Source organism: Hyaena hyaena, unplaced genomic scaffold (genome assembly GCF_003009895.1).
Source record: "Hyaena hyaena isolate Hyena2069 unplaced genomic scaffold, ASM300989v1 scaffold_302, whole genome shotgun sequence".
Classification (NCBI taxonomy): domain Eukaryota; kingdom Metazoa; phylum Chordata; class Mammalia; order Carnivora; family Hyaenidae; genus Hyaena; species Hyaena hyaena.
In genome coordinates, this window is record NW_024080936.1 from 1,368,116 (window position 1) to 1,395,258 (window position 27,143).

The window sequence follows — 27,143 nt, forward strand, 5'->3', positions numbered from 1 at the left end:
GGGCCGGCCTGGGTAGCGAGGGCAGCCGAGGACGTGCGTGCGTGCGTGCGTGCGGGCGAGCCCACGGGGCGGGGCTGCGGGGGGGCCGCGCGCGGCGCGGCGGGCGGGGCAGCGGGCGCGCGCCGCCTCCTCGCGCCGGGACCCCCCCACGCGCGCGCGGCGAATGGTTCGGCCCGGCCCCCGGCTCATTGTGCTCGCCTCACGCCGGCCCAAGATGGCGGCGGCGCTGGAGGCCCCGGGCCTGTGACCACAAAGAGGAGCCGGGGGCCGGACGGGGAGCGCGGGGGCGGCGGCGGCGGCGGCGGCGGCGGCGGCCGAGGCCCAGGCCGGGCCCCCCCCCTCCCCTCAGCCTCCCGCCCTCCCGCCCTCCTCCGCCCGCCGCCCCGCCCCCGCCGACGGCGCCGCGCCCCTCCCCCAACCGCCCGACTAGCATGGTGCGGCGGCCGCGCGCGCCGACATGGGGGAGAAGCTGGAGCTGAGGCTCAAGTCGCCCGTGGGGGCCGAGCCCGCCGTCTACCCGTGGCCGCTGCCGGTCTACGTGAGTACTGCCCCCGCGCCCCCCGGCCCGGGTCCCCGCGGCGCGCCGCGCCCGCCGGCCGCCGGGGTCCAGAGGACCCCCTCAGGGTCCGCGGCGGTTTGCGGGTCCCGCGCGCGGCGCTGCCGTTGCCTGTGTCCGCGGCTGGGGGTCCGCGCCGGCGGCCGAGCCGGCCCCGCCGCGGTGTGTGCTGACACGGGGGTTTGCTTCTGCCTGGGGTAGTTTATTTTGTGCGCTGTCAGTGCCCGGCTTTTCCGTCTGGGGGATGCCCGGTCTTCCCTCCGCGCCGGTGTTCTGGGCCCCTGCGCTCGGGCGGGCCGGCCCCCTGCAAACGGGACGTCCCGACTCCCCGGTCCCGAGTGGGTGGGCCGGCCCGACCTGGGGCGCGAGACACGCCGTTCCCCGGTGCCGAGTGACCCGTGGAAGATGACAGGCCGAGCGGAAATTTACCGAGGCGGCCGCGGGGCGCCGGGGCGCGGGGCGGGCGGCGGGGCGCGGGGTCCGCGGCCCCGGGGCGCCTCGGGCTGGGCCGTGTGCCGTTGGGCGGGGGAGCGCGGCGGGGCCCTGCGGCGGGCGGCGTGGGGGCGCCCTTTGGCGCGAACGCCTCGCGGGGAGACTGGGCCTCCCGGGGACCCGGCGGGGAAGCCCGCGCGCCCCGCCCCTCACGCGCGCGCGGTGTGTGTCAGTTTTTGGAAACGCCGCGGCCGGGGGCGGGGTTCGGGCGCTGGGACCGCCCGGGAGCGGCTGTTGGCGCCAGGCCCCGGGCGCTCCGCGGTCGTAGGGTTTCGCGGTTGCCAGCCCGCCGCGCGCGCTCCGGAGCTTTCTATTTTTGCTCATCCTGCGGCCGGAGGCGGGGTCGAGCCCGGGCTCCGGCTTTTCCGGCTGGCAGCGCCGGTGTGTGAGTGTGTGTGTGTCCAAGGTGACGACACGCCAGCGGGGAGAATCTTCAAAACTCCAACCGTCGCGCGGCCCTCCGCCCCCCTCGCCCTTGTGACAGCGCTCGGCGCGCACAGTTGGGCGGCCAGCGCACGCTTGAAAACGGAGCTCCGTTTTATCCGCAGTGGTTCGGTGGAGCGCGGCCCCTGGCGTTAGCGCGGCGCAGCCCTGGGCGCCCTCACGGATCCCTGGGCCCGCGTGTCCCTTCCGCTCCTTCGCCGCCCGCTCCCCTGTCTCCTGGCGGCCACTCCTCTCCTCCGCGCCCCTGCAGTTTTCCCTTTTGCAGAAAGCCAGACGAGGGGGTGCTGGCTGCTTCCTCAGCCGAGCGCTTCGGACGCTTGGTGCTCGCGGCTGCGGGTGTCAGAAGTCACTCCTTTTTACTGCCTCGTGGTCTTCCGTGTTTCCTTCCCCCCTGGGCTGGCGGTGCGGGCCCCGCGGCTGTTTCCCGGGTGGGTGCGGGGTGGTGAGGAAGAAAGCTGCTGGGAACGCGCGCGGGGGCAGGTTTCTACGGAAGTTGGCTTTTCCCCTTGGGAAGTTTTGGAGCTTGGGGGGCTTGGCCCGGTCTGACACTTGGGTCGCTTACACATGGGTGCTCTTGGGCTGGCAGAGCGAGGAAAGGCACGCTGAGCCCGGCCGGGCGTTTGGCACTAAGGTGAGGTTCATCCGGGGATGGCCCCATCGCCGTCTGGCTTTAGGAGCCGAGCAGGGCCACAGGGACTGGTACCTGCTGGGCAGAGGCCTCTGTGCCGGGCCTGGCAGGATGCGGCTGCCCAGGGCGGCGCGGTTCCGAGCTGCAGAGGGCCTGCCCCTCACTGGCCGGCGCGCCCTGTGGGACTCGGCTGCCCGCCTGCCCCCGCGCCCTGCCTGCCGCGGGCAGGCCCGTTCCTGGTGTGGTTGCGCCCCTGCAGGGCTGGTGTGCAGGAGGGCCCGTGGCCCCCTCAGCGCCTGTGCTGCAGTGGCCTGCAGCCTACGGGTCACAGCTTTGTGGTGATGCCTGTGGCCTTTCTGCACCCCTGCGGGGGGCGGGGGTGTTGTGCTTTCTGGTGGGAAGTGAGAGGCAGTAGCTTTAGAAGGTTTGGACGTGGTGACAACGTAACGATGAGTGTTAGGAAAACAGACTGGTTGGTGAGTTAGCTTTTCAGAGGGTCGCATTACTCATCTGACCACCTGTGTGAGATGACTGGGCTCATTTGTTCACTGATTCATCGGTCCTGCAGCAGCTGCTGGGGACACGCAGGGTAGGGACAGTGCTCTCATGCTCCTGAAACCTACAAACCTAGGGAGGTAGGTGACCCATACACACGAAAGTGGGGGTGTGGGTGGCTTCCTGGAGGCGGAGGTGGGACTTCTGGTGGAGGAACTGCCCACAGCCACAGCCACCCACACTGGGAAGTGTCCAACCTCAGAAACGGGCTTTTTGGGAAATTGACAAGTTGGGGGGGGGAGGCTGAGTTTTGCTCCTCCCATGACTTAGCGTTCCGGGACAGGCCCTGTGGCCCACGGTGGCCCTGCTTGAACGCCAGCTCTCAACCGGAGGGGCGTTAGTGGTATTTTTGGTTGCTGGTGGCAGGGTGTGGAGTGGCCCAGCCCGTGGCTGATTTATTAAGCCTGTGGGCGGGGGAGCAGCCCCAGCGTGACTGTGACTGTCCCCGCCCTCAGCTTCCTCCCCGGGAGCCCACGGTTTCTCTGACGAATGCCCGCCAGCAGTCATGCCCTTTCAGCAGGGGGTGAGTAGTAGCTGAAGTGGGCGGGCAGAGTGAGCCATCCCTCCCTGTGACTCAGAAAATATTTTCTGACGCTGACTGACCTCGGGCTTGTGTGAGCCTTTTGCTTAATCCGCCCTCAGGTGGAAGGCAGGTTAACCCTTGAATAACCTTGTGTGGGTGGGTAGCTATTTTAAAGCGGGGAGGGATCATCGGAAAGGCCAGTATTTCCTATGTGGTCTCTGGGGTCCAAATGCCTGCTGGCGCTCCTGGCGGATGGGTGGGAGCCGAGGCAGCGGGGGAACTTCAGGGATTCACCAGAGAGGCTGAGGCGGAGCTCCGGGCCCCTGCCTGCCCGGTCTCCCTCTGGGAGCTCTGTCCTTTTTGTTCTTAAACTTTTATTTTTTTGTTTTATTTCGTCTTATTTTATATTTTATTTTATTCTAATGTTTGTTTATTTTTGAGAAACAGAGCATAAACGGGGGAGGAGCAGTTAAGAGAGGGAGACACAGAATCCGAAGCAGCTCCAGGCTCCGAGCTGTCAGCACAGAGCCCGACGTGGGGCTGGAACTCCCAGACTGTGAGATCATGACCTGAGCCGAAGTTGGAGGCTCAACTGACTGAGCCCCCCAGGGACCCCTGTGGTTAAACTTTTAATTTTGAGATAATCGTGGATTCGCTGGAAGCCATAAGAAATAACAGCGACATTCCGTGTTCTTAAGTCCAGCTTTTCCCAGTGGTGGCATCTTACAACCAGAGAGGAAAACGAACATATTGGAATTGGTACGATCGAGATACAAAGTGTTTTGGGTCCTGTTTTTCTTTAAAGTTTTTGTTTTGTTTTGTTTTGTTTTGTTTTGTTTTGTTTTAGAGAGAACTAGAGAGGGGAAGAGGGGCAGAGGGAGAGAGAGAATCTTAAAAAGGCCCAGTGTAGCCCAGAGCCTGACGTGGGGCCTAGATCGCACGACCCTGGGATCATGATGTGAGCTGCAGTCAAGAGTCAGACGCTCAACCGACTAGGCCACCCAGGCGCCCCAGGGTTCTCTTCTGAATGTGGGGACCTGCGGGTGCCAACGGTCTGGAGCTGGGAGTAAGTGGGTCCTGGGCCCCCTGTGTCTCCTGGGAACCTTCTTCCTCTGCCCGACTCCCCTGTAAGTGTGTCTCGGTGTCCCTAGGATGCTCCTGCTTCCTTTCTCTCGGGGTTGTACTTCCAGAAGCCTCTCTATTGCCTTCTCTGTCCTGTCGAGCCATCCCTGCCGATTCCCCAGCAGGGTCTCCTGATAGCCTCGGCCCATGGCATTGATTCCGGTGCTTGCTGAGGGCCTGCTGCATTTTGGGGGGTGCTGGGGTGGGTCTGCCACTGCGCAGCCCACACGTGGCTCTGGTGTGCCCTCAGTGCCTTGCCGCCCTCTGCTGCGTGCTCTTCTCCCTGACCGGATTCTCTCAGCACCTCTCAGGGCCTCTCCCCTGCACTGGACCAGCCCCTTTTCCGAGTGCACAGCCCCTGGGGTGCTGCTGGCGGGAGTCAGGAGGTCAGGGGCTCTGGGCTTTATGGAGCAGGCTCCGTAAGTCTCAGTTTCCTCATTTCTGGAGTGGCTGCAGCCCGAGCCCCCTTCAGCGGGTCCTGGGGGTGCGTGGCCGTTAGACTCACTCCAGGTGTGGGTGGAGGCGAGCCTTCATGGATGTTCACCCTGGTGACACCTGTGTCATTTAAAAACCTGAAGCTTCTTTTTAGGAGTCGGGGAACAGGGCTGCTGGGGCTTTGTGTTGGGGCCGGGGGGCCACCGGAGCTCAGGCCGGGGCTGGGGCTGTCTCCCAGGCCTTTGTGCCCTGGGGGGCCGTTGTGTGGGATGTGATTCAAGTGGTTCACGGGGCTCTGTTTCCCTGGTCTGCCTGTGGCTCACTGTGGGTGGGTCTGCTCTCCCACAAAGGGGTGGGCACAGGAGGGACCAGGATGACAGGTGACGGGGGAGGGGTGTACAGGGCAGTGGTTTTTGCTTATCAGTGACAGCTTTACTGCCGTATCATTCATGCACTGCACCATCTAGCCGTCCAAATTACATTTCCACGGACTTCAGTCCATTCACAGGGTGGTACAGTTACCACCTGTGGTTCCAGAACATTCTGTCACCCCAAAAGGAAACCTTTGCCCACAACAGTCATCCCCACCAAGTCCCCCCAGCCCCCACGAGCCTCTTCCCGTCCGTCTGTGGAGGAGCCTGTTCTGGACGTTTCACGCACGTGGACTCATACTCCGCGTGGCCTCTCGTGTCTGGTTCCCTTCCTGAGCGTCGTGTGTTCAGGGTCTGTCTGTGGGGCTGGGAGTGTGGGTGTCTTGCTCCTGCTCATGGCCGAGGGATGTGCGCGTGTGCACGGTGGACACGTCGTGTGTTCAGGGTCTGTCCGTGGGGCAGCAGCTGTGGGCGCCTCGCTTCTGCTCGCTGCTGAGGGACGCTGTCCAACATGGATGGACCAAGTCATGGGGTCTTGCGGCACCAGGTGACCAGTGGCTGCTGCCAGGATGGCATAGCTCTAGACTCCTCTTCCTTGTAGGGGCTCCTTGCTCTAGACCCCTTATCATTGGAGTCCACAGAGCACAGCGTGCAGGACTGTGTGGGACTGAGTTTGCACCGGAGTAAGGCGTGAATGGCCCAGCCCGGCCCTCTGGCCAGCTTCTCCGTAGGTGGACATCCGCGATGCCAACCTGCCTGTGCCTGGCTCCTGCCACCACTCTTGAGCTCTCTTCATGCCCTCCCGGTTTTCGCTCTTCTCTCCTCCAGCTGGACTAGGTCTCGTGGGATCCGTGTGGCCCTTCCTGCTTCCCATGGAGGCTGAGGGGCTGGCCTGTTAGTTCGTTCGTTCATTGGAGCTGCTCTTCCTGATGGTTTGCTGAGGGCCACATGCGGGTCTGGCGCCTGCCCGGAGGGGGTGGGCCGGGCTCCCCTGACCCTGAGAGCTGGGGGCCGCTTGTCTGGTAGGCAGGTGCTTTTAGATGGGCCCTGTCCTCTGAGCACCCTCATCTGTCACGAGGCCTGCGCAGGTCGGCACTGGCACGCTGGGAAGAGGGGTGGTGGCAGGGCGGAGCCCTCCCTCCCGGTGAGTCATTGCCCCCTGTCCCCGGGCCTTCCCTGAGAGCGCCAGGCTCCCTCCTGCCTCCCTGGAGGGAAGCTACCTGAGCAGCATCGGCTGCCCCCAATGTGGCCCCTTTTGCAGCGTGACCTTATTTTGGGGGCTTGTTAAGTCTAGGCGTTAAAACTAGTGAAGCTCAAAAGCAGTGAGGAGTAGACTCGACTTTCTGTGTGGCTCCTGGGAGTGCGTTTGCTGCTCTCTGCAGGCGCCATGCTTCCTGTGGGGTAGTGGCTTGTCCCCCTCACTCGGCTCCAGACCTGGTACACCCCAGGTGGCGCCCCGTAGCTGCGTAGACGCCAGGGCTGTGAGCTGCAGCACTGCCTTCCCTGCGCAGCTGTCTGGGCGTGCGGTGTCTGGGGAGCAGCGTGCCCAGGAGGAGGGCTTTCCAGCACAGGCGCCTGGAGCCGAGGGGATGACCCGGCCCAGGTCCTGTGCTTCCTGACCGCAGGCCTTCCAGCAGGACCCCGCGCTTGGCTCAGTGCCCGTGGCCGCCCACGTTTGAACAGGGGTGCCCTTGGCCAGCCTGGTCTGCCGTGTTTGGCCAGGCTCGGGGCAGCCTGCCCTGGTCCCCGGCCTCTCCCCGCCCCACTCTGCACCTGCCCTGAGGATAAGCGTGAGCCACAGACCGGCCTCCTTGCTCCTCTCCTGGAGCTTCACCAGTAGCTGCTCCCCGCCTCCAGTGGGGGCTCCCAGGGTCTTCCTGGTGCTGTGGGGGCGAGCATGGACTTCCCCCTCCTGGCGGCTCCCCCGGGTTGGTTAATGCCCTCCTATCTTAGCTGTGTTAGTGTCGTCTTTTGCTCTTATTTGTAGATGTGGCCTCTCTTTTGGGGTTCCCGCTTATTCTGAACTGGTCAAAGTGCTTTCGTTACCCTTGGATCATATGAGAACAGACCCTAGTTAGCTGCGTTTGCTCCTACCTGGTGGTCTTAACCGTGAGCTCAGACTGAAGTGGCACTCTCTGGTTTGAAGTGGTCAAGGGGGGCGCCTGGGGGCCTCAGTCAGTTAAGCAGCTGATTCCAGCTCAGGTCGCGATCTCAAGGTTGGAGACATTGAGCCCCGCGTCGGGCTCTGTGCTGACAGCTCAGAGCCTGGAGCTGCTTCGGATTCTGTGTCTCCCTCTCTCTCTGACCCTCCCACGATCATACTCTGTCTCTCTCTCCACCCCAAAAATAAATAAAAATTACTGAAAACATAAAAGTGGTCAAGAATGAGCATTCATTTTGTCACAGGGTCTTCTCCTTTGCTCTCAACTGGCAGGGCCCGTCAAAGGGAAGCTTCTGGATGAAATACAAGGTGACTATTAAAATAGCAAATTGTCCACTTTGAGTTTTGAGATGTATAAACAGATTCAGATTGTGATGTCTTTCTTGATATGATATGTTATGTTATACACTTTCCTTATTTTTGAGTTGAGGATTTTAGCTGGGGAAAGGTACCAGAAAGTTCAAGGAATTGTTAACACGTTCAAAAGATTTCAAGGATTTTTTTTTTTTAATTTTTAAAAATTTTTAATGTTTAGGGACGCCTGAGTGGCTCAGTCGGTTAAGCATCTGACTTCGGCTCAGGTCATGATCTCACGGTTTGTGGGTTCAAGCCCCGCATTGGGCTCTGTGCTGACAACTAGCTCAGAGCCTGGATTCAGATTCTGTATTTCCCTCTCTCTCTGACCCTCCCCTGCTCACAATGTCTCTCTCTCTCTCTCAGAAATTAATAAAAGTTTAAAAAATTAAAAACAATTTTAATGTTTGGTTTTAAGAGAGAGAGAGAGAGAGAGCGAGAGCGAGCACCCAACTGGGAGAGGGACAGAGAAAGAGGGAGACCAGGCTGCAGGCTCTGAGGTGTCAGCACAGAGCCTGACATGGGCTTCAACTCGTGAACCGTGAGATCATAAGCTTGAGCCAAAGTCAGACGCTTAACTGACTGAGCTGCCCAGGCACCACAAAGGTTTTTTCTCTAAGTGATCTCTACCCCCGCGGTGGGCATGGAGCTCACAACCTTGGGGTCAGGAGTCGCGTGCTCTCTCGCTTGGGCCTGCCGGCTCCTGCCAAGTCCAAGGGCGGCAGGCAGTGTCTCCATCGGGTGGAGTGGCCACCGGGAAGGGTGGCCTCAGACGTGCCAGTGCTCAGCTGCAGCGGAGCGATGCGAACCCTGACAGCACTTTCTGGGTTGCCTGTGTGTGCGGGAGCTTCGGGGTCTGACCTTCCTCTGCAGCATTTTCTGCTTTCCTTGGAAAGGATTTTAGACTTAAAAGTGCGTTGCACAAATAGGACAGAGTTCCTGTGCCCCTCGCTCGGCTCCCGTGACACCAGGGTCAGAGTGGGGGCAGCGCTGAGGAGACCCGTGACTCCACCTCCCATGTCCCTGGCTGCTCGCGTTCAGTTGCCTTACGTCCTCAGCTCTGTCCTCAGCTCTACTCTTCCGTGGCCCCTCATGTTTAAGGAAAGGCCAGCACCCGTCACGACCCGCACGCCTTGCGTGGCCTGCGGGGAGCTGGCCCGTGGTTGCAGGGGTGGCCTGGTGTGGGGTTGGCAGTGTTGTGTGTTCTCGGCGGGAGTCCCACCGTCCACTCCCACCTGCCTGCCACGCTCCCCTCCCCCCCTGTGAGGGCCGCGTCGAGGCCATCGGGGACCCTGGTCCTCACGTCGGCCCACGGGCTTTCTGGCTGGAGGGGGCCTGGCCTGCAGCACTCCCATGGTGGAGCCCCCCCGGCCCCCGCCCCCCCCGCATCCGCTGCGGGTCCTGCCCTCGTACTGCTTCTGGACTTTGAGCCTCTGGGCAGCTCCTGGGTGTGTATGCCGTCTCTGGGTGATAGTCCAGCCTGTGAGCGGCACCCCATTGCTCGTGTTCCACAGCTGGCCACTGGGAGTGCCCCCAGGTTTTGTCCTGGGCCCTTGGCATGTCCGTGCCCCTGTTTTGGACACGTCTGTGCTGCGTGGTGCGCCGGATGTCCAGGCTCATCTTGTGTTTTCTCTGTCCCGGCCCTGGGATCCGCCCTGCCTCCCAGGGGCCTGCCCGGTCCCTTCTCAGAGCCCTTCGAGGGGGAGGACCCTGCGGAGGGAGGACCAGTGCCGAGGGTCGTGCTGTAAACCTGGAGTTTAAACCCATGCAGCCCTCTCCCTTGCGACGGGGCCGTCTCCACATGCGTCCTAGGGGCCGACGGGACCGCCCTCCTGGCTGCCCGACTTTCCGCGGGGCGTGGCCGGCTGTCTTGGGTGCTGGGCACCTGGCTTCCTGGGTTCAGACGTTGGCGGCCCCGCCCGCTCCAGGGTCCCTGGTCCCGCTGCAGAAGCGCGTTGCATCGGCAGCTGCTGTCTGCGGCCACCTCGGGCTCTGTGTGCTGCTGCTGGGGACCTTCCTCCCGGCCTGCGCTCCTGCTTGGACTTGGGCGTTTCCACCTGCGTCCCCCTCCCCATCTTTGCCAGAGACCACTTCTTGTGGCCTCCCTCCCCCGTGGGTCACCCTGTGAACGCTGGCTGCTTACTGTGTGTGCCCTGGGGGGTCTCAGTCTTCGTTTGCTTGGTCTGCAGTAACAACCCGGCGGGGGAGGGGCTCTCACAGGCAGGGTGACGGTTGGCGCCTGGGGAGGGCCTCTTCTGGTCGGCACCCCTGCCTTCTCACTGTGCCCTCACATGGCACACAGAGCGCTCCGGTCCCTTCGTCCCCTTAACAAGGGCACTCATCCCGTGGTGGGTGGGGTCCCACCCTCATGACCTCACCTGACCCTCGTCGCCTCCCAGAGGTCCTGTCTCCTGACCATTCGCGGGGGGTCAGGGCTCTAGCATGAGGATTCCGGGGACTCAGATGTTCTGTTTTCCACAGTCTCTGTGTCTCACCTCCCGGCCCCTCCGGCAGCCCCGAGAGTCCGAGAGTGCTTCCACGTTGGTGTCTTTGTTTGGGTCTTTTTTTTTTTTTTTTTTTTAATATTTTTTATAATTTTTTTTGAGAGAGAGTACAGGCAGGGGAGGGGCAGAGAGAGACAGGACAGGGGGTTGAAAGCAGGTTCTGTGCTGACAGCAGAAGGCCCGATGCGGGACCCAAACTCAGCAGCCGTGAGACCGTGACCTGCGCAGAAGTCAGACACTTAACTGACTGAGCCCCCCGGGCGCCCCTAATTTGGCTGCTGCTTCTTTGAAGTCTGTTGGCTGGAGACCCAGCCCCCTGGGCGGTGCGTGGCTCCCCTGCCTGTGACGGCCCTGGCTGGGCGCCGCACTCTGTGCGCGTGCCGCCTGTGACCCTCGGGCGGACCTCGGCCGTGGCCTGTCCTCTCCTCAGGTGTGGTTGGCGGGGCTGGCCGCCACTGCCCTCCTGCAGCCTGCGGAGCGGGCGCCTCGTTGTCGCCACCCCGCCCGCCCCTCGCAGGGGGCGTGCAGACGCGCGCGGCTGACGGGGCACCCAGCCGGTAGGGTTCTCTGCTGCGGCCACGTGAGTCCCCTCACGTTCACACGTTCACACGAGAGCCTTCCCCTGCTTGAGGCCCGCCCTGCGGTGCCGCGTCAAGCCGGCCTGGCCACCGCTCCCTGTCCCGGCTCCCGCACACGGGCGTTCGGGGTAGATGAGGCCGAGCGCCCCAGCCGGGTCCCCGGGCCCTGTGCCCTCCGTCGCGCTGGGCCTTCTCCCGGACCGAGTTTTCTGGATGCCTGTTGATTTTGCGCCGTGTCCTTTCTCCCCCTCCAAGCAGATGTCTGCCACCAAAGCCAGGCGGCGTCCCATCACCCACCTTCGTTCTTTGTCCTCCTCCACATTTGAAACTCTGTGCACACATCACCTTCCTGTCCGCGTCCGTTCCCGCATCACGGGGTGCGTGAATGTAGCCCCCCGCGTCCTCAGGGCAGTGGTTCGGAGGGTGGGGTCCCCGAGCCGGCAGCCTCCTAGACCCCTGACTCGGAAACCTGGTGGGTGGGCCTCATCCGTGTCTGACGAGCCCTCGCCTCCCAGGACGTCTCGGGGTCTGCCCTCCAACCGTGATTCCTGATGGGAGCGAGGTGCTCCTTGGGTCATTCCTGTTGCCAACGGGGATCAGGAGAGTGGAGTTGGTGGGTGGGCTCGTCGCAGGAGTGCGTCCGCAGAGCGTCCACGGCAGGCTCCTGCGTGCGTGTCGCTTTCCCCTACCCCCCCCCCCCGTTGGTCGCCCTGGGCACAGACCCCCCACCAGCCGTGCTGGCACGTAGAGTGAATGAGGTGAGGGAGCGAGGGTGCCAGACCCCTCTGTGCAGATGCCTTGCGGTGACACTCGAGGGCTGCTCCTTCTCAGCTCTGCCCTCAGCGGACACCTGGGGCTCCCCGCACCCGCACTCAGTGTGCCATGTGTGCCGCGTGCTGCTGGGGACAGTGGGGTTGGGGCCTCGCCCCGGCACTCCATTAGGGAGCTGAGGGGTGGTGTCATCTCGGGTGTGGTGACTGCCCCCCAGCCCCGTGTGGCGTGCACTTGAAGACACGAGCGCTTGTACTTATCACGGGTGTTTGCACACACTCCCCAGAGCGGGGGACCCAGTGAGGCCGCGTGCCCGTTGCCAGCTTCCCCAGGTAGTGGCGTTGCCAGACAGGCTTTACGTGAAGAACCTCTTGGATGTGGTTAATGACAAGGAAGCGGGTCAGTCCCTGGCGCAGCAAGCAGACATTCTAGCTGTGGGCCAGCACCGGGCTGGGGATGTGTGCTGTGTGTCTGGGGGTCCCTACGAGGAGACCGGGCCTGGGGCACAGACCTGGGGTTCCGGGGCTCCTGAGATGGGAGACGAGGAGGATGGGGGACGGGTGTCCCTGGGTAACAAGGCAAGGGCTGCTCCTGAGTCCAGGCTTCCTTAGGGCTGTTCTCAGCGCACCCTTCATGGCTTGGCTTCTTGCCTCTTCCCCGAGGGCCAGAGGTGCAGGGAGAGGAGGCCGCATCCAAGAAGTCGGACTTTCTGAATCATTTATGGTGATCAGTGGTTCTTTTTAAAAAAATTTTTTTTTAATGTTCTTTATTTCTGAGAGAGAGGGGCAGCATGAGCAGGGGAGGGTCAGAGAGAGACACACACAGAGCACGAGCAGGGGAGGGTCAGAGAGAGAGGGAGACACAGAATCCGAAACAGGCTCCAGGCTCTGAGCCGTCAACACAGAGCCTGACGCAGGGCTCGACGAACCATGAGATCATGACCTGAGCCGAAGTCGGACGCTTAACCGACTGAACCCCCAGGCGCCCTCAGTGCTTCTTAAATAACACGTCTCTCGGCTGCCAGTCCCTGGAGGGGCGTCTGCAGTCTTTGGAGGCACGGTTGTCGACTTTTTTCCTTCCTTTTTTCTGCTACATTTCCTCTTCTCACAAGATGAGCCCACGTTCCAGGCTCCTCCACCTTCCCGGGTTTGTAGGATTTGGTGTGAGGCAGGTCAGCCCGGTGGGCTCCGGCGGGTTCCCGGTGGGCTGTGAGCCCAGTGCCCGCCTTGTGGCCAGGAGCAGGTTCACAAGGGTGTGCGGCTCGTTCTGTGACTTTGTGGAGAGGACTTGAATCAGGCCTTGTGGTGAGGGGCACTTCTAGGGTTTCTCTCATAGCCAGGGCTCCCAGGAGGGTCCCTTAGCCTAACGCCAAGTCTGTATTGGTTAGCTATGCTGCATAGCAGATTACCCCAAATTTAGCAGCTTGAAGCAACACACATTTATCAGGTCCCAGTTTCCGTGGTCAGGAGCCTGGGAGTAACTTAGCTGGGTGGCTCTGGCTCAGGGCCTCTCACGAGGTTGTGGTCAACACGGACCCGCCGGGGCTGCGTCATCTGAAGGCTGGAGCGGGGCGGGAGGAGCCGTTCATGCCAGGGCCCTCGTGGGGCTGCTGGGAGGCCTCAGCTCCTCGCCGTGTGGCCTGGTCATGGGGCTGCTTGTGACCTGACAGCTGGCTTCCCTAGAACGTGATCCGAGAGAGAACTGTGGAAAGTTCTAGACTAACTACCCTCATCACCTCTGTAATTGCTTGTCCTTGTGCTGTGTGAGTTTGGTGGCCTCTTCGAAAGACCTCGTGACACAGCATGCTGGGTCTTGTTACGTGTTGAGCAGCAACAGAGTAGGTTCGTCATGTGAGTGTCTTACAAGCTTGGTATTTTCCTGCTGAGGTTGGGGGTGCTTTTAATGTTAGGGAGCGTGACTTCTGTGGATGTTTTTGCTGAAGCGCAGCTTCTCATCTGTTTTTCCTCCTCTGGAGGTTTACACATGGTTCTGGGGGTGGGCGTGGCGCCTCCAGGCAGGGACTTGGGCTGCCCTCCCCTTGGCCCTTCCCACTGTCACCGAAGCTCCCAGTGTCCCCATCTGCAGGGTGGACTGATACTTGGGAGCAGGGCTGGCCACAGGTGGAGAGAGCTTGGTGCCTACTCCCTTGCACGGGTCGTCTACTCTCCCCGAGTTCCGTGGACACCTCCTGCCGCTGTGGCTGTCGGACCCTCCGCCTCTGGGTGCCCAGATGGTGGGTGTGGATCTAGAGGGCCCAGGGCCAAGCGGACAGGCCGGCTCCATGATGGGCCTGAGTGCTGCAGGGTTGGGGCAGCTCCCGGGTGAGCAGTCAGAGCAGCCGGACTTGTGGGCCCTCCCGCTCTGGGTGCTGTGTCGCCAAACAGGGAAATGCCCGCGAGGAGTCTGTGGGGGCCCTGAAGGCAGCGGGGTGGGTTCTTCTGGGGCTCAGCTGAAAGGAGCTCGGTGTTTGGTGAGCCAGGTGGTGTGGAGTCGAGGTTGAGGCAGCAGACGAGCTGCCGTGACTCCTTGTAGTGTCACCGGCTCCTCACCCTGCACAGCCTTTTGGGGAGTCAGAACCGTGGGGTGTGCTCCCGCTCACCTGGGGCCGGAGAGGGTGGTGCATGCGGGCGGGCGGCTCCTGTGTCTGAGGCCTGGGTTTCCTGCTGGCTCCGTGTTCCCTCCCCAGAATGGGGGGGGGGGGCTTGTTGCACCGGGCCTCGGCCGTCTGTCCCAGGGCTGTCTGTCCCCGCCGCCTCTGGGTGGCTCTCCTTGCTGCCAGTTCCCGTTATTCCTGGAAGACCTTGTGAGGTCGGGCTAGATCTGACCTCATGTGCCCAGCGGCCTGCCCCAAGTTGTCTTCTGATATTTACCATGAGGTGTCCCGGCCACTAGTTCCTGTTAGCGCCCCCGCCCCGAGTTTCTGGTCCAACAGGTGGCGCTCATGCTGCTGGTCGGGCTCCCCTTGGTGGGGACCACTGGCCTGTGTGGCGTCTCCCATGCTGGCCTGCCTGTGACCGCTCTTGCCCCCTGCCATATGAAGACAATTAATATTAGTCGTTGGATCCTTCATCAACTGGAGGATATTATTAAGAAAGGTTGGTTCTTTTACCTTAAAGGAAAATAAGGCTTAGCACAGAAGGCCACATCGTGTGTGGTTCCCTTCACGTGAAATGTCCAGAAACAGGTACATCCAGAGAGACAGGAAGTGGGTCCGTGATTGCCAGGAGATGGGCTGTGGCAGCTAGTGGGGATGGGGTAGCTGTTTGGGGCGACGAGAGTGTTCTGGAATTGTGCATTGGCCGCACAGCCCGGGAAGTCCTGAAGAAGGGCCAGTGGGCTGTGTACATGGAGCGCGTGAGCTCCATTCTGGTGGAATGCCGTCCCCAGAGAGCCGTCACTGTAAGTGAGGTCAGGGCGCAAGGTCCTTGGGGTTGTTTTGATTCTCACTGAGGGCAGGACGGGAGGTGCTGCTCTAGGACCCCCCTGCCCCCAGCCCCGGTGTCTGTTGTGAAGCCTGACCTGGGAGGCATGGTCACTGCCGGAGAAACTGTTGGTGGCCCTGAGCCCGACTTCTCAGCGCCGTGCACGCCTCCTCTGCGCTACAGCAGTGCCGTGCTCGTATCAGAGAAGCATGGGCCCAGAGAGAGGCCCCTCGGCGTATCTGGTCCTACTTTCTGCAAGATGTGGGGTCAGTGGGCTGCCCAGAGCCTGGTGAGAGGCCTGGAGCGAGGCCTCGGCCTCCTCTGTGAGGAAGGAGCAGCAGTGAGCCCCCCATGTGGCTGGCACTGCGGGGACCTGGCGTGATTAAGTGTGGGGTTAAGAGGTGTCCGCCCTGTGAGCTTTCCTCATGGTTGTGGTCCTGGTGCTTCCCCATTTTACAGATGGGGAAACAGAGTCCTGGAGAGGTTCAGTAATTCACAGCCAGGCCTGCAGCTTCCAGGCTGCAGAGGCACATGGGGGTGTGGGTGAGGAGTCAGCAGAGGCGGGGATGCAGGATGGGGAGGGAAGGGTCCCAAGGTCCCTCCCCAACTGCCCGCCAGGGAGGGAGAGCTGCAGGTCCAGCTCGGGCCATGAGCCAGGACCGGCTGGCAGGCCCTGCCTGGTCCCGTACCCTGCGCCACCAGAGGGTGTAAAACCTGTCCCTTTGTCTTTCAGGACAAACACCACGATGCTGCTCACGAAATCATCGAGACCATCCGGTGAGTGCCCCACTTTCCGAGGTGGGCGGGGCCTTGTGGGGTGGGCCCCCCATTCAGGCCACCCCACCTGTGCTCTCTGGGCTATCATCTGGTCTGCAGGCTGACCCCGCTTTGCCCTGGGTGGCTACTCCTGGGAGCACCTCCAGAAGCCTTGAGAGGCGGGTGACCACTTGGTCGTCCGCGTGTGGCCCCCAGCAGGCCTCGGTGCTCCTCTGACACTTGGCGCCTTACTGGGGAAGGGGAGGGAAACGCTGAGCCGGCAGGGCTCTCGGGGGCTCTCCCCTCCTCCCCACACCCCTCACTTCCCTCTCCTCTCCCTCGTGGATTTGGTGCTGACTCTGCTTCTCCAAGGCTGGTCTTCCCCTCAGTGCCCTGCACGGCCTTTTGCTGGCCTGTCCCGCGAGTGAGCAGAGAGAAGCCCCCCGGGGCCCGGGCCCGCCTGGGCCAGTGGCTGGCGGCCTTGACAGAACCCATCTGTGTCTGGCCGGCTTTCCCCCCGCGCTGGCCTGGGGTCCCGAGCGGTGTGCTGAGTGCCGTCGTGGCTGAACCGCCTCTTGTTCTACGCGTTCCACGGTCAGAAACCCCGCTCTTCTCTGAGCTCCTGCGGCACGGCCGTTGGTGTCTGTGCGCGGCGGCCGCCTCTCTCGCCGTGTTGTTCCTCAGAGTCCTGAGGCAGGTAGCCCCTGCCCGGGCCGCAGCCGTGAAGTTCACGTGCACCTGGCGCGGCCGCTGGCCGTGCTGGGCTGGGGAGAAAGCCAGGACGGGGGTCTGGCGTGGTCCTAGCTGCCCAGGCCCGTCTGGTTTGCTCCTGAGGCCAGGCCATGCCTCCTTGCAAGAGTGTTTGCAATTTTAGGTGAAATTATCTGTATAAATCTTGCAGGGCGGGCCTGGAACCAATCAGTAGTGGTTAACTGGTTGGCTTAGTTTGATTTGCGTTATTTTTAAAGACGGCTGCTGGTTAGGAAGCGGGAGCGTCGTGGTTAACAGCCCGGCTCCGAGTCAGGACGCCTGGAAGGTGTTTCTTTCTTTTTTTTTTTTAATTTTTTAAGAAATGTTTTATTTATTTCTCAGAGAGAGAGAGAGAGCGCGTGAGCAGGGGAGGGTCAGAGAGAGAGGGAGATACAGAATCTGAAACAGGCTCCAGGCTCTGAGCTGTCAGCACAGAGCCCGACGCGGGGCTGGAACCCACGAACTGTGAGATCATGACCTGAGCCCAAGTCGGAAGCTTAACCGACTGGGCCACCCAGGCGCCCCTGGAAGGTGTTTCTCGTCTGTAGAGCAGGGCACCGGCCCTCTGTCTGCAGCCCCAGCCGCCTCGCCCTCTCCCAGGGCCGCCCTGCAGGCCTGAGCCTCGCGTTCCTGGTCTCAGAACAGCTTCACCTTCTTCCTTCCTGTCCCCGCGGACTCGTTCTGCCCACTGGCAAGACGGTCGTTACCTCACGTCGTCCTTTCTCTCATTTTACTTTGTGCAGTGGCCAATTTCCGGCAGGTGCGGAGGTAAACAGAGGGTATACTGAACCCAGGTACCCATCACCCAGCCCGACAGTGACCAGCTCATCGCCGCTTCAGTGTCATCTGTACCTCCACCCACTTCAGTCTTTCCCATAGTTGTAGGGACACCTGGGGGGCTCAGTCGGTTGAGCATCGACTTCGGTTCCAGTCATGATCTTGCAGTTCGTGAGTTCAAGCCCAGTGTCGGGCTTGCTGTTGTCAGCACAGCCCACTTCTGATCCTCTGTCCCCACCCCCCCCACCCCTCCTCCACTCGTATTCTCTCAAAAATAAATAAGCGTTTAAAAAAAGATTAGGAGAATTTAAAAAAAATGAGACACAGTGGCCGTATGAGAACCCACAGAGGTTAAGGTGCACATTCTGACGGGCGTGGGCATGCGTGTGCATGCGCAGGGCAGCCTCAGGACCAGGGCCCCTTGTGTCCTCTGACCTGTGCTCCCCTCCCCACCGCTGTCCCCAGGCAGCCCCTGAGCTGCGTTCTGCCTCTGTAGGTTACTTTGCGTGTTGTAGGATTTGACATATGTGGACTCGTTCCGTAGTGCTGTTTTTTCCTGACTCCTTTCAGCACATGATTTTGAGATTGTGTGTGTGTCAGTCGTTTTTCTTTGTTACCGAGGAGTGTTCCATCGTTGGATAGGCTCTAGTTTGTTCATCCATTCCCCACGTGATGGTCACGTTTGGGTCATGTTCCACTCTGGTGATTATAAGAAAGCTATTGTGAGCATCCACGTGGGGATTTTGTGTGGACATGTCTTTGTTTCTTTTGGGTAAATACCCAGGAGCGGGGTTACTGGGTTTTATGACAACTTACTTGAAGAGGAACTACCGAGGTGCCTTCCAAAAGGGGCTGGCCTGCTTTGCACCATGCTGCCAGCTAGGGGACCTCCGTGTGGCCCTCCGGGCACCAGCGCGTGGTGGTGATACGGTTTGGTTTTGCTGCTTTTGATTTGAGCTGTGTGGTGGTATCTCAGTGTGTGTGTGTGTGTGTGTGTGTGTGTGTGTGTGTGTGTGTGTATTTTAATGTTTATTTATTTAGAAAGAGTGAGCTCAGGCAGGGAAGGGGCAGAGAGAGAGAGGAAGAAAGAATCCCAAGCAGGCTCCACACTGTCAGCACAGAGCCTGACTTGGGGCTTGAACCCATTAACTGTGAGATCATGACCTGAGCTGAAACCAAGAGTTGGAGGCTTAACCGACTGAGCCCTCAGGTTCCCTTTGTGGTTTTAATTTGTATTTTCCTAATAACTGGTGACGTTCATCATCTTTTGCCTGTTTTTAAGAACTGATTTTTGGGGCGCCTGGGTGGCTTAGTCGGTTAAGCGTCCGACTTTCGCTTGGGTCATGATCTCACGGTTCGTGGGTTCAAGCCCCGCGTCGGGCTCTGTGCTGACTGCCAGCTCAGAGCCTGGAGCCTGTTTCAGTCTGTGACTCCCTCTCTCTCTGACCCTCCCCTGCTCACGCTGTCTCTCTCTCCTAGAAATAAATAAAAAATGTTAAAAAAAAAAAAAAATGTTTAAAAAAAAAACAACTGATTTTTTTCTCACTATTGAATTAAAAAAAAAATTTTTTTAATGTTTATTTTCGAGAGACAGAGATGGAGTGCGAGTGGGGGAGGGGCAGAGGGAGAGAGGGAGACACAGAATCCAAGGCAGGCTCCAGGCTCTGAGCTGTCAGCACAGAGCCCGATACGAGGCTCGAACCCACAAGCTGTGAGATCATGACCTGAGCCGAAGTCAGAGGCTTAACTGACTGAGCCACCCAGGTACCCCTCGCTATTGAATTTTGAGTATTCTTTTTTTTTTTAATTTTTAACATTTATTTATTTATGAGACAGAGACAGAGTGTGAGGGGGGAGGGTCAGAGAGAGAGGGAGACACAGAATCCTCTGTGCTGTCAGCACAGAGCCTGATGCTGGGCTCGAACTCATAAGCCATGAGATCATGACCTGAGCCGAAGTCAGACACTTAACTGACTGAGCCACCCAGGCTCCCCAAATTTTGAGCATTCCTCATGTATTCTTGTTACCAGTCTAGTGTCAGGTTTGTATTTTGCAAATGTTTTCTTCCTGCCTGTGGCTTATCTCTTCATGTTCCTCACAGTGTCTTTTGAAGAACAGGTAGCTTATAGCTTAATTTTTAATAGAAGTTCAACTTGTTCACATTTTTCTTTTATAATTTGTGTTTTTTGGCTCTTTAGAAATATTTGCCAGGGCACCTGGGTGGCTCAGTCAGTCTCCCTCTCTCCCTGTTCACACTGTCTCTCTCTCAGAAATAAAAAACATTTAAAAATTAAAAGAAATATTTGCCTAAATATTGCCTAAATATTTGCCCTTGAGCTCACAAGGGCTTTCTCGTATGGTTTCTAGAAGTTTTATGGTTTAAGTTTTCTTTTGAAAATTTTTCATTCGTTTTTACATATGGTACAGGGTATGATGAGTTGAAAGTGTATTATTTTGCATGTGGGTGTCCACTGGTTCCAGCACCATTTGTTAATGACACTGTCCTTTCTCAGTGGAATATCCATGTCTCCTTTGCAAAAGTCAGTTGACAGTGTAGGAGTTGGTTTATTTCTAGACTTGGTTCTGTTTCACTGACCCACAGCTGTATCCTTTGGTGAAAGAAAACCTTGGTTACTTTAGCTGTATAGTAAGTGTTGGAAGTGGGTAGAGTAATCTCTTTGTCTTTTAAAATATTTATTTGGTTATTCAACTTCCTTTGTATTTTTTTTAATGTTTATTTTTGAGAGAGAGAATGCAAGTAGGGGAGGGGCAGAGAGAGAGGGAGACACAGAATTGGAAGCAGGCTCCAGTCTCTGAGCTGTCAGCACAGAGCCCGACTGGAGGCTTGAACCCACAAACCGTGAGATCGGGACCTGCGCCAAAGTCAAGAGTTGGACGCTTAACCAACTGAGCCACCCAGGTGCCCCACATTTCCATATAAATGTTAGAATCAGCTTGTTGGTTTTTGCATAATTTTGTTAGGAATAGCATTGAATTGATAGGTCATTTGAAAAAGATTTGCCATTGTGTCTTCCAGTATTGGGTATTTCAGTCCATGAACATGGTATATCTTTCTACTTACTTAGGTCTTTCTCTGTTTCTCTCAGCACTGCTCTGTTATTTTAGTGTGGGGTCCAGGATACTTTTTGTTAGATTTGTTTCCAGGCAGTTAAGCTTTGGGCACCACTGTACATGGGATTCTGTGTTAAATTTTATTTTTCAGTTACCTGCTGTTCATAAGAAAGAACACAATTGATTTTCATACATTAACCATGATCTTTTGCTAAATTTATTGATTCTGGTATTTGATTTGTAGATATATTAGGATTTGCTGTATCATCTGTGAGTAGGGGCAGTTTTATTTTTTTCTTTCAGTCTTCATGATTTAATTTCTTTTCCTTGGTCTTACTGAGGTGACTAGGTCCTTCACCCTTTCTTCATGGAGATGACCTAAGCTGTAGATTTTTCATAGATGCCATGTATGAATTTGAGGAAATTCCCTACTATTCCTGATGTTGTTTTTACTAGGTGTGCCCACAGCATTGTAGTTGTGTTAAAGGAAACAGTCTGTCACTTTTACGAGGAATGCTGATGTACTTAGGAATGAAACATTGGAACGTTGGTGGCCTGCTAGTGAATATTGTGGAACAGGTGTGGAAAATGGTTTTGACAAGGGTTCATTCTTGGTAAGAGCTCTCAGTGCCACAGGCACATGGCCTCTAATTTTGACTTCCTGTGGTGTGACATTAAGCTTGACGACCTGGTTGAGGTGGTGTGCACCAGTCTTCTGATGTGTAGTTCCCGCTTTTTAATTAATAAGTACCTTGGGGGAGGGCCTTGGAAACTATGCAGAGACCCTGGTTCTCCGTGACTTTTGCCCGCTGATTTTAGTGCTTACAGGTGGCTCTCAGCTGCCCCCACTGCTTAGCGGTGAGGTCCGATGGTGACAGTTCCTCCTTCTCTCCACAGCTATTAATTGGAACGCCTCTGTTTTCGTGTTTCATCCCATGAGCTACGATGCACCAAGGCTGTTCCTAGTCTTGTTTTTCAGACTGTTCCCGTGCTGGCCGTCGCGGACTCTCTCCGCTTGTTCCGTGTCCCTTTGGCGCCTCCTGCCTTCCTGAGCACGTCCTTGCCCCCTGGGACCACAGGTGCTCCAGGGTCGCCTTGAATCTCCCATGTTCCAAACCTTCGAGTCAGCAGCATCTCTGAGGAGCTCTGGTTTCTTTCATTGGAGAGACAGAGACAGGGAGACACAGAATCCAAAGCGGGTTCCTGGCTCTGAGGTGTCAGCACGGAGCCCGACGAGGGGCTTAAGCCCCCGAACTGTGAGATCATGACCTGAGCCGGAGTCGGATGCCTAACGGACTGGACGGAGCCCCCAGGCGCCGCAGTGCTGTTTCTTGAGATTGAGTTGTCTTATCCTTGCTGAGTTGTGAGAATTCTTGACATACTCTGGCTGTGAGTGCCTCATGAGATACTTTGTTACACATAGTGCAGCTGCTTGTGGTTTTAATGGCATCTTGACTAGAGGAAGTCTTTAGTGTGTCAATATTTTTTTACGTTTATTTATTTTGAGAGAGAGAGAGAGAGAACATGCAAGCAAGGTCGGGGCAGAGAGAGAAAGGGAGGGAGAGAGGATCCGAGGCAGGCTCCAGGCTGTCAGCACAGAGCTTGACATGGGGCTCGAACCCACTAATCGGGAGGTCGTGACCTGAGCCAAAGTCCAGGGTTGCACGCTTCACTGACCGAGCCGCCCAGGTGCCCCGTATGTCAGTTTTACAGTCAGGTTGTCTGCTTCTCCGAGAGCCTGCTGGGCTTGCGCTAGGAACGACTTTGAGTCGGCAGTTCAGTTCTGGGGGAAGGGCCATTTTAACAACGTTGAGTTTTCTATGAGCAGAGTTTCCCTTTTTTTTGTCTTTACTTTTTGCTCAGCAGTGTTTTATAGTTTTCAGTGTAGAGGTCTCACAGATCTTTTGTTAGAATTATTCCTAGGTCAGCGCCTGGGCGGCTCAGTCAGGTGAGTGGCCGACTCTTGATTTCAGCTCAGGTCATGGTTGTGAGTTCCAGCCCCACGTCAGGGTCTGTGCTGGCAGCTTGGAGCCTGCTTGAGATTTTCCCTCCCGCTGTCTCTCTACCCCTCCTGACCCGTGCTCGCTCTCTCTCTGCCCCTCCCCTGCTCATGAGTTCACCTTCTTTCTCTCAAAATGAATAAGTAAAAGTTAGGAAACAATTATTCCCAGGTATTTATTTAAGTTTCACCGTGATTTTAAATGGCATTTAAAAATTGGTTTCAAAATCCTTTGTTGCTGGTATATACGCAAATATAGTTCATTTTTGTCTTCCATTTCTTGTGACCTTGGTCAGTCCACCTGAGTTCTAGAAGCTCCTGTGTAAATTCCTTAGGCTAGCCTGTCTTAAATTGTGTGCCTGTGAATAGAGACACTTTGTTGTTGCTTTTCTAGTTTTTGTACTGTTCATTTACCTCTCCTGCTGCGGTGCCGGCCAGGGTCTGTGTGTGGGGTATTGAAGGGAAGTGCCCTTCGCCTGTGCCTGCCCTGCCGCCGTTCTCTGTCTCGCATCACGGGTCTGGCGGCCACTGCAGGGTGCACACCTTCCCGTGCCCTCGGGTCTCCTGACATAAACCACGTGTGCTGCCGAACAGACTTCACGTAAAGAGGTGCTCCTTGGGTCTGAGAGAGCACGGGTAAGCTGATGCTCGGCGGTGGGACTCTGAGCTTGAAGGGGTCTTGTGGGGAGGGGCCCCGGAGGTCTGGGGTGGGAGTGCCGCTGTGTGTGTGTGTGTGTGTGTGTGTGTGTGTGTGTGTGTTGGGGTCCGGGGGGCAGCACCATGAAGGAAACTGCTGATCGGACTCAGTGGCTGCTGCTTGTTCAGGTGAGGGAGTCTGGCTCGATGACACAGGGACACAGTGGACAGGACAGAGTGGCCCTCCCTCCTCCAGGAGACCCCTGTCCTTGCGGAGCAGAGCTGGCAAGGAGCCCCCAGCTTGCCGGCAGCCCTCACCGCACACCTCGTCTCTCCTTTTGCTTCCCCAGGGTTTTATGTGCGTGAGGATTGAGTTTTGTCTCGAGTGTTTTCCACATCTGTTGAGATGATCGTAATATTCTTTTTTGGGGGTGGGGTGGGATGGAGGAAGGGAGGGTGGGGGAGAGATAGGGAGAGAGAATATCCCAAGCAGGCTCCATGCTTACCGTGGAGCCTGATTCGGGGCTGGAGCCCACGACCCTGAGATCATGACCTGAGCTGAAATCAGGAGTCGGGTGCTCAGCTGACAGCCCCCCAGGCGCCCTATCCTGTTAACGATTCCTGCGGTGAAGCCCCTGACTGAGCTGACTTGCTGACTTGTTGGCCGATACTTGTAGTGGAGTTTTGCATCTGTGTTCATGAGGGAAGTGGGCCTGTAGGTTTCCTTTTTACACGGAGTTTGCTTTATGAGACTTTGTCTCCCTCTGCTTTTGGTACCGGGGTGATGCCAGCCTCGTTAGTGTTACTTGTTCTTAAACATGTCAGGTCTTGGCTAGTTTTGTGTTTCAAGGAATTTGCTCATTTCATCTAAATTGTGAAATCACAATGTCCCGTATTTTCTAAGATCGACAGCAGGGACTCCTCCCGTGACTTTTGTCAAGATTGCATCAGGATTTGACAACGGACATACCTTAGGATTCGTTGGTGTTTAATCCGGAGGCTCCCCTCTGTCTCTTTGTTTCCTGCACCCTGTTTGCTGGAGAAGCCCCCTTGTCTTGGGATCAGTTAATTTGTGAAATAGTAGTTGCCTTTAGGGGCCTCTGGGTGGCTTAGTCTGACCCTTGATTTCTGCTCAGGTCATGATCTCACGGTTCACGAGTTCAAGCCCTGCCTCTGGCTCTGCACTAACAGCGCAGAGCCTGCTTGGGATTCTCTCTCTCCCCCTCTCTCTCTGTCCCCACCCCTACCCCGCTCATTCTCTCTCAAAATAAATAAACTTAAAAAAATAGTTGCCTTTAATCCCCAGTCCACTGGCTGCTTTTCAAGCTCTCTGACTTGAGCAGGTAGACTTCCAGGCTCTGTCATGTGCAGGCCCATTTAGGCCCCGGTAGGCGACATTGACTGAACCCATGTATGCCATGTAGGCCACAAGTTCGTACTAAACGTTACACGATGTGTTGAAGTATTGCCTCCCTTGTGCATTTTGAGTTGGGTAATGAGGATTTGTTTTTGTTTTCACGTTAAGTATTGGGGAGTAAACCGCGGTTAAGACTGTTGAGAGTAGAAATAGAGCATCAGTGACCGTTTCCTCCACTGTTTCTGCACTTGTTTCAGGTGGGTCTGTGAAGAGATCCCAGACCTCAAGCTTGCTATGGAGAACTACGTTTTAATCGACTACGATACCAAAAGGTGAGCCCCCCCTGCCCGCTCCCCGCCCCCCGCCGGCTCAGCTCACAGCCTGCGACCCGCTCTTTTTCCATCAGACTTCCCGTGAGGGCTGCCTGGCACTGCCGTGCGGTTATGTTGGTAGGAAACGTTGATCAGGTGTCGTCGTCAGGGCCGTCCACGTGAGGATGAGGACGAGGACGTGGACGTGGACGTGGTTGGGAAGGAGCGGAGTGGCCCCAATTGGCAGGTGCTGCTTTCTGTGCCCGCCACCGTGCCCACCACCGCACCTGCCTGGGAGCCGCGCACTGGCCTCCCCGGCCTTGGGCGCCGGCCGGCTCCAGGCAGGGCCTCTAGGGTTTGCCCACTGGCAGATTCTAGCAGCTTCTAGCAGCTCCCCGCAGGCACTTCCGGAGGCACATCTGGACAGGAGAGTCCTGTGGGTGGGGAAGGGCGAGGCTGGCTCTGGAATGCCTGCCTCCTCTTCTTCCGCCCTCCTGCTATTTTAGCTCTGGGCAGGCCTGAAACCGGCCCGCAGTCAGCCCAGAGGACTGTGTCATCATGGGGACCATCGCTCCACCTGGAGGAGCCCCGAAGCCCCTCACGGGGCCTGGCACCCAGCTGTCCTTGACCTGGCCTCACTCTTGCGTTTGAGGGGCTTCCAGCCTGAGCCAGCCCTGACCCCATACCCCGTTCCCTGGTCTGCACGCATTTGAGAAGGAAGGAAGGGGGCCGTGCTGCCCCTGCCCTGGTCCCGAGCGCACAGGCCCTGGGCTCTGGAGCTGTGTGCCTCTGGCAGCAGGGGCCCAGCCAAGGCCTGGCACACGCCCCTTCTGAGCCCAGGGCGGGGGTGCGGGTGGGCGCTGACCCTTGCACAGAAGTCATTTGGCCAGTGAAGCACGCCGTTAAAAACGAGCCGATTGCTCTGTGCCCGGCCTGAGTTTTGAAGGGTGGTTTTCCTACAAGATGTTTTCCCTTCCGTGTTCAGGGGGCTGAGGAAAGACTAGGAGTGGATGCTAGGGGGCCAGTCTGGGGAATCCGGCCGAGGGACCCACGGGACTGCGGGGTCAGGGGCTTGGTGGGAGGCCCTCGTTGTCCCGTCAAGCACGGTGACGGCAGGGCCACCGTTTGCTCGTTCCCCCCCCCCCCCCCAAAACCCCGGGACAGGCCTCCTCCAGGGTAGTTGGAGGCTTGCGCGGATTACAGCTGCGAGTGTGAGGGAAATACACGGGAATAAAACTACAAAGTGGTGCAGTTGTGCTTTTCCGAGGGCTGCGTGAGGAAGCGGGGGCTAGAGGTCTTGGATCTTTCAGTTTGCAGATTGGGGTGAAGGAGGTCACTCATGCTGGGCGCTGAGGGCGCTGCCCTGCTGTGGCCCTGGCTTGCCAGGCCCCGGTTCCTTGTGACCCTGGCTGCCTGGCGCTTAGCCGGGGAGATGGCTGACCCCCCTGCACCGCCTGTGTCTGTCCTGTGCCGGTGGCTCGTGCCCGGGAAGTGTGGCAGAGCCCACTTCTCCTGTTGGGTTCCCGACCGCGTGGCAGTGGCCCTGCAGTTGTCACTGTCCTTTGTGAGGGTCTTTCGAGCCTTGGTAGCGTCTCCTGTTCTCTCTTGCTCTGAGCATCCCTCTCTTTTCCAGGGGTCTGCCCTGCTGGTGACCTTGAACTTGCCCTGGGGGAGCCCCTGAGTTGAATCCCTTTACTTCTGTTGTAAAGGGAAGGTGCAGGAGCTCTTGGGGTAAATCTAGGGCTGTGGGTGAGGGGCGGGCTGGCGGTGAGGATGCAGGGGGCTGTTGGGCAGGCGGCTTGGGGCGCACACGGCACGGTCATTGCTTCCCGTGGCCCAGGTGTGGAAGGGCCTCTCCCGGGCTCCTGGTGTCCCGCTCCAGGGGAAGCCTCCTTGCTGCTGTGTGAATTTGTGGGTGTTGTAGGAAGAGCCTGCCCCCTCCCCCGCCCTGCTGACTCCCCTCGAGTTCGCGCAGACCCTTGGAGCACATCCCCTCTGCGCTGTTGACACCAGGCGGGTCTCATTCTCTGTGGGGCCTACTGGGCCCTGTCACAGGCTGAGCGGTGTCCCTGGCCCTACCTTATCGATGCCAGAAGTGCCCCAGAGTGTCCGCAGAAGTCAGGCAGTGTCCCCTGGAGGCAGAGTCAGCCTTGGGTGGGGGGTGGGGGAGGCTCCTGGGTTACAGGATTTCATTGAATGTCATACTTGAAATAAAAATTGTGAGGTTTAGGAGAATCTAGTCTCACTGAAAAACTCCCAGCCAGGCTGTCCTTAGGCATCTAACACGTGCTACCTACATCTTTGGAAGTGTGGAAACTTTTTTTTTTTTAATGTTTTATTTATTTCTGAGAGAGAGAGACAGAGACAGAGACAGCGTGAGCAGGGGAGGGTCAGAAAGAGAGGGAGACACAGAATCCGAAACAGGCTCCAGGCTCTGAGCTGTCAGCACAGAGCCCGACATGGGCCTCAAACCCACAAACCGTGAGAGCATGACCTGAGCCGAAGTTGGACACTTAACCAACTGAGCCACCCAGGCGCCCCAGAAAGTGTGGAAACTTTCTGCAGAGGC

The 27,143-nt window shown here is 58.1% G+C and overlaps 1 protein-coding gene across 5 annotated transcripts in view; it reads left to right on the forward strand.

Moving 5' to 3' along the window:
* The first annotated feature begins 354 nt into the window (after nt 1-354).
* DOT1L (DOT1 like histone lysine methyltransferase) overlaps nt 355-27,143 on the forward strand; it is a 59,400-nt gene continuing 32,611 nt past the window's right edge. For 2 of the 5 annotated variants that reach the window (XM_039247983.1, XM_039247980.1), the window contains exons 1-3: nt 356-538; nt 15,650-15,693; nt 24,521-24,595. In XM_039247983.1, coding sequence (XP_039103914.1) covers nt 458-538; nt 15,650-15,693; nt 24,521-24,595 — 200 coding nt within the window. In that variant the 5' untranslated portion in view covers nt 356-457. Of the gene's footprint in view, nt 539-15,649; nt 15,694-18,047; nt 18,130-24,520; nt 24,596-27,143 lie in introns of those variants that run through there. The other 3 variants (XM_039247981.1, XM_039247984.1, XM_039247982.1) reach the window with 3 other exon arrangements.